General features: G+C 44.3%; 1 protein-coding gene across 1 annotated transcript; it reads left to right on the forward strand.

The window, feature by feature from the left end:
• The first annotated feature begins 2,821 nt into the window (after positions 1-2,821).
• LOC124594534 lies at positions 2,822-3,328 on the forward strand. Its single transcript, XM_047132907.1, has one exon. The coding sequence runs from the start codon at positions 2,822-2,824 to the stop codon at positions 3,326-3,328; it is 507 nt and encodes a 168-aa protein (XP_046988863.1).
• The last annotated feature ends 6,596 nt before the right edge of the window (positions 3,329-9,924 follow it).

Genomic DNA, 9,924 nt, shown 5'->3' on the forward strand with positions numbered 1-9,924 from the left:
GGATTGCAGTGTTGGATTGCAGTGTTGGATTGCAGTGATTGTATTAGCGTGTGACGATTATGAATAGTGAACACTAAAGAAAGACACGTGCGAACATTACTATAGCAAAACGAACTAAGAATTCGTCACGAAAGCGTTAAAGAAGTGTTTAGTGGTAATATTTTGACTGAAATTGCCTTTTGAATAGTGAAAATCGGACAGCTTCATGTGGACCCATGAACTGTTATGTGGACGACAATTTATGTGGCGACGCAATTGTTGAGTGACGTTACGCAGACCTGTGTAGCAGCTGCGCCAAAGAGCTTCGATCTGCAAGGTGATTTCACACGTCATCCCAACTAACTGTGCAAGGAGTAGGTCAAGTACAGACGCACTACACCGACGATCTTCAGCGCGACTTCGAGACACCGAGCACCAACCCGGCATCTAGCGGCCGAACTACAAACTACGCCCGCCTGCAGTGCCACGGAGCGGCCGTCGGAGAACTACGACGACTCGCCACAGATCTTCAGCGCGACTTCACGCGGCTTCGGCGGCAGTACAGCGCCACGCCCACTTCAAACGTCAAAACATCGCGACTCGTGGTAACGTCAGTTGGTGAGTGAAGACGACTGGTTGACATAACATTAAATTGTAGTGTGCAGTCTTCGCGGTAGATAAACATTTGTAAACTGAGTTTCGCGTTAGGAAAAGTGCCCAATTACAGTAATTTCTGAAAAGTTTGCGAAACATACTCTGAAATATAGCATACTTATTTATGCATACTGCGTTGTCTAAATGGTAATTATACAGATATTCTCATTGTTTTTGGGGATTTTACATTTATAGATTGTATGAGTGGTGTGATTTATCTTATTTAAAACGTTTTACATAAACTGTGTATGTGAGAATTGATATTTGAAGTGATTATGTTCAGTACTCATGCATATTGTATCAATTTTGGGATTAACTGAAAATACTGCAGGTACTGTTTGATTAGTTTCATGGTAATTAGGAGTGTTTTTGGGTTACTAGAGGTTTTTTGTATTACTTGCCGGTGCATTAAAAAGAAACCAAACATGTCTACTGAAGATAAGCAGGTTTGTGAGGCAGTAGTTGAAAGGGAAGGGATAGGACAGGAAGACAGAGATGATTCGGGAATCAGTGATTATGCAGTGTCATTAGATAGCCCATTAGCACATTCAACTAGTTATCCCGAGACACCGTGACAAACGACGAGAAATAAGTCAGTTTCAGAGGGTGCCGATATGTGGTCGGTGTTGGCAGACTTGCTAAAGGAGGTTAAGGCAACTAGAGAAAGGGGAGAAATACTCCAAGAATCATTAGAGAAGGGCTCACAAGAAACTAACACATCGTTAGAGAAGGGTTTACAAGAAACTAGAGAAAGCTTAGAAAAGTCATTTAAGGAAATTCTAACACAAGAGCTCAAAACATCGGAAAGGAAGATAGAATATAATCTGAAGAAGGAAATACAGGAATTAGAAGAACGACTGAAGATGGACATCAACGAGAGAGAGAGTAAGATACAGAAGAATATAGACCAAGTCCAGGGAGACTTGGAGAAGATGGAAGGAAAGTTAACAAAAAAGATAGAAGACAATATTGAAGACACGAAAGCCAAATTGGGAGAAAGGATCAATGAAGTGGAAACAAATTGCAATCATCGAACCGCCGAGGTGACGCAGACGCAGACGCAGACACAGAAACAATGCAATGATGCGGTTAAGGGGATAGGAGATAGGCAAAACCAACTGGCTGTCAATCTGAGAAATGCTATAGCCGTGCAACGAGAAGAGGATAACAAGAGGGTTGCAATGGAGGTCAGGCAATTACAACGGGGAGTGCAGCAATTGCAGAGCAAGACAGAAGAAATTGATAAACGAATTAGCAATGCCACTTTAACCGTTGGGGAAGGTAGAGTCGTTACCTTGATGTGCAGTGATAATCGGTACGTCCAAAATAATACAGGGCAGAAATTTAGACCGAAAGGAGGGTTGCACCCAATGATATTTATGAAATGGTTAAAAGGAGTTTTCCCAGCACATCTTAAAGACTCAGACAAGATTCAATTTGCAATAGATAGAATGGAAGGTGAGGCCTTCACTTGGGGAGTCAGGAAGAAGGAAGGGACCACTAGTTATGATCAGTTTGAAGAGGAATTCTTGAAGAAATACTGGTCCAAAAGTCATCAGTGTGCAGCAATTGAGGACCTACTCTACTGCAAGTCACTTAGTACATGGAGAGGAACGTTGAGAGAGTTTGCCGAACATTTGTGGGAATTGAACGAGACCTTGGAACAACCCCTGAGTGATGACGTAATGATATCAGCGATAAAAAGAAGAATGAGCCGGAGAATGCAAGAAACTGTATCCGGGAGCCTAACTAAAGATAGGGAGGCCTTGATGGAAATACTGGAACAATTGGAATCTGTTCAATCACAGGAACACAATCAAGCTAATGATCAAAACCGAGGGGGAAGTAATGACCCAAGGAGTCATTTTGGTTATTCGTCTAATTATAGAGGAAGAGGTGGTGGCCATAGGTACAGGAACCGTGGTGGTGAACGGCAATGGAGAAATGATTGGAGAAGGAGTGAAGAACCAAGAGATCATGAGAGAGGATGGGATAGGCGAACGAATGACACAGTGCATATAGAAGAGGCGGAGAGACCGGAAAACTGAATGACACTCCAGATGAGGTCCTGTGAGGAGTGAGAGCTACACGGACCAGAGTAAACCTACTAAGACACGACAATGGTGGAGATCTGAGAGAAGATCTACTGGAGGAAAGAAGTAGGATTCCCAAAGAACGCATGCTACCCATGGTAGGGATCAAGCTATGTGGACTGAATATCGAGGCATTAGTCGATACAGGAAGTGAAGCATATGCAGTATCCAAGAGGTTATATGAACAGGTACTAAAAGCAAATATTAGCTTGCCTAGTTTCCTGGTGAGTGGAGTGAGAATTGTGAATGCGTTGGGTGCAAGGAGTAAACTTATTAAAGAACAAGTGTTGATTACCTTCGAGATAGGGGGAGAAGAATACGAAGCAACATTTTTGGTGGTGGCTGGATTGAACACATCAATTATTTTAGGGATAGATTGGTTGAATGAAGTTAATGCAGTAGTGAGTTTTGATGAAGGTACTATCAAGGTCAAAGGAAGAAAGGGAGAAGAGAAGAGGTTAAAGTTTGCTGAGGGGAGTGCAATCGAAGAAGAGGAGGAATTCAGAAGGATAAGTTTGTGTTGTGAAGAGGAACCCACCATGGGATACGGGGAAGAGGAACTAGAAGAAGAAGTGTTGATATACCTTCAGGGATTAGCATGAGAGAATAGACATAAAGAGGATAAGATCAGTAAAAAGTTGGAGGAGATGACACACCTAGATGAGGGGACTAAGAGGAAATTAGCCACAGTATTATACAGGCGTTGTAAGGTATTTTCTCAACGGCCAGGTATCATGAAAGGGGTGGAGTGTAAGCTAAAGATAAAGAACCATAAACAGTTCAATATAAAACAGTATTCCATTCCTCAGGCGAAACGAAGAGCAGTAGATGAAGAGATACAAAGGATGATGGACCTTGGTGTTATAGAAAGGGCCAACAGTCAATATAACAACCCCCTTTTTGTTGTTGATAAGAAGGATGGAAAGGTGAGGATAGTTTAGGATGCACATACAGTGCACAAAATCATCGAGCCGGAGTGGGACAAACCTGAGACTATAGAAGAACTGATTCAAAAATTCCGAGGAGCAAAGGTGCTTAGTAGTATCGACTTAACTGCTGGTTACTGGCAAATACCATTGGCCACAGAGTCCCGCCAGTATACAGCATTTACTTATGGAGGAAGGTGCTATCAATTTAGAGTGTTGCCATTTGGGCTTAATGTGTCAGTGTCTGAATTCATAAGAGTGATGGATAAGATACAAGGCGAGGAGTTACTTAAAAAGGTCACCGTCTACGTGGATGACCTCTTGATAGCAAGCGAATCATGGGAAGAACATTTGGATAGATTGGATGCAATCTTGGCAGCTTTTGAAACCGCAGGGGTAACTGTAAACCTGGACAAGTCGGAATTTGGCAAATCAAAGATAAAATTCCTGGGCCATATAATATCCGAGGAGGGTATCTATCCTGATCCTAGTAAAATGGAGGCTATTAGAAATTTTCCGACCCCCCATAGTAAGAAACGCGAGCATTCTACATCTACATCTACATTTATACTCCGCAAGCCACCCAACGGTGTGTGGCGGAGGGCACTTTACGTGCCACTGTCATTACCTCCCTTTCCTGTTCCAGTCGCGTATGGTTCGGGGGGAGAACGACTGTCTGAAAGCCTCCGTGCGCGCTCTAATCTCTCTAATTTTACATTCGTGATCTCCTCAGGAGATATAAGTAGGGGGAAGCAATATATTCGATTCCTCATCCAGAAACGCACCCTCTCCAAACCTGGCGAGCAAGCTACACCGCGATGCAGAGCGCCTCTCTTGCAGAGTCTGCCACTTGAGTTTATTAAACATCTCCGTAACGCTATCACAGTTAGCAAATAACCCTGTGACGAAACGCGCCGCTCTTCTTTGGATCTTCTCTATCTCCTCCGTCAGACCGATCTGGTACGGATCCCACACAGATGAGCAATACTCAAGTATAGGTTGAACGAGCGTTTTGTAAGCCACCTCCTTTGTTGATGGACTACATTTTCTAAGCACTCTCCCAATGAATCTCAACCTGGTACCCGCCTTACCAACAATTAATTTTATATGATCATTCCACTTCAAATCGTTCCGCACGCATACTCCCAGATATCTTACAGAAGTAACTGCTACCAGTGTTTGTTCCGCTATCATATAATCATACAATAAAGGATCCTTCTTTCTATGTATTCGCAATACATTATATTTGTCTATGTTAAGGGTCAGTTGCCACTCCCTGCACCAAGTGCCTATCCGCTGCAGATCTTCCTGCATTACGCTACAATTTTCTAATGCTGCAACTTCTCTGTGTACTACAGCATCATCCGCGAAAGGCCGCATGGAACTTCCGACACTATCTACTAGGTCATTTATATATATTGTGAAAAGCAATGGTCCCATAACACTCCCCTGTGGCACGCCAGAGGTTACTTTAACGTCTGTAGACGTCTCTCCATTGATAACAACATGCTGTGTTCTGTTTGCTAAAAACTCTTCAATCCAGCCACACAGCTGGTCTGATATTCCGTAGGCTCTTACTTTGTTTATCAGGCGACAGTGCGGAACTGTATCGAACGCCTTCCAAAAGTCAAGAAAAATAGCATCTACCTGGCAGCCTGTATCTAATATTTTCTGGGTCTCATGAACAAATAAAGGGAGTTGGGTCTCACACGATCGCTGTTTCCGGAATCCATGTTGATTCCTACATACTAGATTCTGGGTTTCCAAAAACGACATAATACTCGAGCAAAAAACATGTTCTAAAATTCTACAACAGATCGACGTCAGAGATATAGGTCTATAGTTTTGCGCATCTGCTCGACGACCCTTCTTGAAGACTGGGACTATCTGTGCTCTTTTCCAATCATTTGGAACCCTCCGTTCCTCTAGAGACTTGCGGTACACGGCTGTTAGAAGGGGGGCAAGTTCTTTCGCGTACTCTGTGTAGAATCGAATTGGTATCCCGTCAGGTCCAGTGGACTTTCCTCTATTGAGTGATTCCAGTTGCTTTTCTATTCCTTGGACACTTATTTCGATGTCAGCCATTTTTTCGTTTGTGCGAGGATTTAGAGAAGGAACTGCAGTGCGGTCTTCCTCTGTGAAACAGCTTTGGAAAAAGGTGTTTAGTATTTCAGCTTTACGCGTGTCATCCTCTGTTTCAATGCCATCATCATCCCGTAGTGTCTGGATATGCTGTTTCGAGCCACTTACTGATTTAACATAAGACCAGAACTTCCTAGGATTTTCTGTCAAGTCGGTACATAGAATTTTACTTTCGAATTCACTGAACGCTTCACGCATAGCCCTCCTTACGCTAACTTTGACATCGTTTAGCTTCTGTTTGTCTGAGAGGTTTTGCCTGCGTTTAAACTTGGAGTGGAGCTCTCTTTGCTTTCGCAGTAGTTTCCTAACATTGTTGTTGTACCACGGTGGGTTTTTCCCGTCCCTCACAGTTTTACTCGGCACGTACCTGTCTAAAACGCATTTTACGATTGCCTTGAACTTTTTCCATAAACACTCAACATTGTCAGTGTCGGAACAGAAATTTTCGTTTTGATCTGTTAGGTAGTCTGAAATCTGCCTTCTATTACTCCTGCTAAACAGATAAACCTTCCTCCCTTTTTTTATATTCCTATTAACTTCCATATTCAGGGATGCTGCAACGGCCTTATGATCACTGATTCCCTGTTCTGTACATACAGAGTCGAAAAGTTCGGGTCTGTTTGTTATCAGTAGGTCCAAGATGTTATCTCCACGAGTCGGATCTCTGTTAATTGCTCGAGGTAATTTTCGGGTGTGCACTCAGTATAATGTCACTCGATGCTCTGTCGCTACCACCCGTCCTAAACATCTGAGTGTCCCAGTCTATATCTGGTAAATTGAAACCTCCACCTAAGACTATAACATGCTGAGAAAATGTATGTGAAATGTATTCCAAATTTTCTCTCAGTTGTTCTGCCACTAATGCTGCTGAGTCGTGAGGTCGGTAAAAGGAGCCAATTATTAACCTAGTTCGGTTGTTGAGTGTAACCTCCACCCATAATAATTCACAGGAACTATCCACTTCTACTTCACTACAGGATAAACTACTACTAACAGCGACGAACACTCCACCACCGGTTGCATGCAATCTATCCTTTCTAAACACCGTCTGTACCTTTGTAAAAATTTCGGCAGAATTTATCTCTGGCTTAAGCCAGCTTTCTGTACCTATAACGATTTCAGCTTCGGTGCTTTCTATCAGCGCTTGAAGTTCTGGTACTTTACCAACGCCGCTTCGACAGCTGACAATTACAATACCGATTGCTGCTTGGTCCCCGCATGTCCTGACTTTGCCCCGCACCCGTTGAGGCTGTTGCCCTTTCTGTACTTGCCCAAGGCCATCTAACCTAAAAAACCGCCCAGCCCACGCCACACAACCCCTGCTACCCGTGTAGCCGCTTGTTGCGTGTAGTGGACTCCTGACCTATCCAGCGGAACCCGAAACCCCACCACCCTATGGCGCAAGTCGAGGAATCTGCAGCCCACACGGTCGCAGAACCGTCTCAGCCTCTGATTCAGACCCTCCACTCGGCTCTGTACCAAAAGTCCGCAGTCAGTCCTGTCGACGATGCTGCAGATGGTGAGCTCTGCTTTCATCCCGCTAGCGAGACTGGCAGTCTTCACCAAATCAGATAGCCGCCGGAAGCCAGAGAGGATTTCCTCCGATCCATAGCGACACACATCATTGGTGCCGACATGAGCAACCACCTGCAGATGGGTGCACCCTGTACCCTTCATGGCATCCGGAAGGACCCTTTCCACATCTGGAATGACTCCCCCCGGTATGCACACGGAGTGCACATTGGTTTTCTTCCCCTCTCTTGCTGCCATTTCCCTAAGGGGCCTCATTACGCGCCTGACGTTGGAGCTCCCAACTACCAATAAGCCCACCCTCTGCGACTGCCCGGATCTTGCAGACTGAGGGGCAACCTCTGGAACAGGACAAGCAGCCATGTCAGGCCGAAGATCAGTATCAGCCTGAGACAGAGCCTGAAACCGGTTCGTCAGACAAACTGGAGAGGCTTTCCGTTCAGCCCTCCGGAATGTATTTCGCCCCCTGCCACACCTTGAGACGACCTCCCACTCTACCACAGGTGAGGGATCAGCCTCAATGCGGGCAGTATCCCGGGCAACCACAGTCGTAGTCCGATCAGGGGATGCGTGGGACGAGCTGGCCGTCCCCGACAAACCCCCATCCGGACCCCCACAGTGATGCCCATTGGCAACAGCCTCAAGCTGTGTGACCGAAGCCAACACTGCCTGAAGCTGGGAGCGAAGGGATGCCAACTCAGCCTGCATCCGAATACAGCAGTTGCAGTCCCTATCCATGCTAAAAACTGTTTTGCTAAGAACGTCTGAACTAATCTACAGAGAGCGCAAACAAATCAACAAAATTTAAACGGTTATTAAAATACAAGACTGCCTAGTAAATGCAGTAATGCTGCTACTTGCGCACTGCTGACGCTACTCGGCGGCGGAAGGAGACTACGCGAATTTACACTATTCAGGTACTAAAACGCGTTGCTACACTCTCAAATACTATAATACGCCCGAAATTTATGAATTAAACAATGCAAGTACCAAAAACACGCAAAGAAATTAAGAATTAAACTATGTAACAAATGAGTGAGCTAGGAGTATACGACTTGCTGCTCAGCTGCTTATCCAACGGGGGCAGGGAGCACACTGACTGTGACCAACCGACACTGGCCGTTCAAAACAAAAACAGAAGACAAACGACTACGCGAATTTACACTATTCAGGTACTAAAACGCGATGCTACAACTCTCAAATACTATAATACGCCCGAAATTTATGAATTAAACAATGCAAGTACCAAAAACACGCAAAGAAATTAAGAATTAAACTATGTAACAAATGAGTGAGCTAGGAGTATACGACTTGCTGCTCAGCTGCTTATCCAACGGCGGCAGGGAGCACACTGACTGTGACCAACCGACACTGGCCGTTCAAAACAAAAACAGAAGACAATCGACTACGCGAATTTACACTATTCAGGTACTAAAACGCGATGCTACAACTCTCAAATACTATAATACGCCCGAAATTTATGAATTAAACAATGCAAGTACCAAAAACACGCAAAGAAATTAAGAATTAAACTATGTAACAAATGAGTGAGCTAGGAGTATACGACTTGCTGCTCAGCTGCTTATCCAACGGCGGCAGGGAGCACACTGACTGTGACCAACCGACACTGGCCGTTCAAAACAAAAACAGAAGACAATCGACTACGCGAATTTACACTATTCAGGTACTAAAACGCGATGCTACAACTCTCAAATACTGTAATACGCCCGAAATTTATGAATTAAACAATGCAAGTACCAAAAACACGCAAAGAAATTAAGAATTAAACTATGTAACAAATGAGTGAGCTAGGAGTATACGACTTGCTGCTCAGCTGCTTATCCAACGGCGGCAGGGAGCCGTGAGTTTTATAGAAAATTTGTCAAAGGATCTGTACTTAATGCCCCGAGTATGAGGGAATTGACTAAGGCGAGGATGCCGTGGTATTGGAGTGCAGAGTGCCAAACCGAGTTTGAGAATATCAAGGAAGCACTATATAGTGAAGATATATTGTACCACCCAGATTTATCCAAGGATTTTTATTTAGGAGCAGACAGCTCTGACTATGGACTAGGAATACATTTATACCAAATGGAGAGGAGCGGAAATGGTGAGAGTGTAAGAACAATAGCGTTCGTTAGCAGAAGTTTAAATGCTTGGGAGAGGAAATATTCGATTACTGAAAGGGAGGCATTGGCAATTGTGTGGGGGTTTAAGCGTTTCCGGTATTATTTGGTCGGGAGGCACGTGAAAGTAGTGACTGACCATAAGGCCCTTACATTTCTGACCACAAGCAAGTTGAGGCATCGCAGACTAACGCGATGGGCCCTGGCATTACAGGACTATGACTTCGAGATAATTTATGAACCAGGAGCAACACCTATAATACCTGATGCTTTGTCAAGATTACCAGCTGACTCGAGAGGAATGTTGGTGGACAGGCCAGAAGGAGAAGGAGTTAGAATTAACCTGATGAAGGGAGTACAGTATGAAGAATTCATAAGGAAGTTCCTAAAGAATGTGCACAGGGAACAGAACGAGGATGAGAAATTAAAGACAATTAAAAACAAATACAGGTGTGCAGGAGAGGAAAGAATTCG

The sequence above is a fragment of the Schistocerca americana genome, chromosome 2 (assembly GCF_021461395.2).
Source record: "Schistocerca americana isolate TAMUIC-IGC-003095 chromosome 2, iqSchAmer2.1, whole genome shotgun sequence".
NCBI classification, from domain to species: domain Eukaryota; kingdom Metazoa; phylum Arthropoda; class Insecta; order Orthoptera; family Acrididae; genus Schistocerca; species Schistocerca americana.

What these genes read in the sequence shown, in the direction of transcription:
- LOC124594534 (XM_047132907.1), top strand. Translation starts at nt 2,822, where the DNA reads ATGGTAGGGATCAAGCTATGTGGACTGAATATCGAGGCATTAGTCGAT.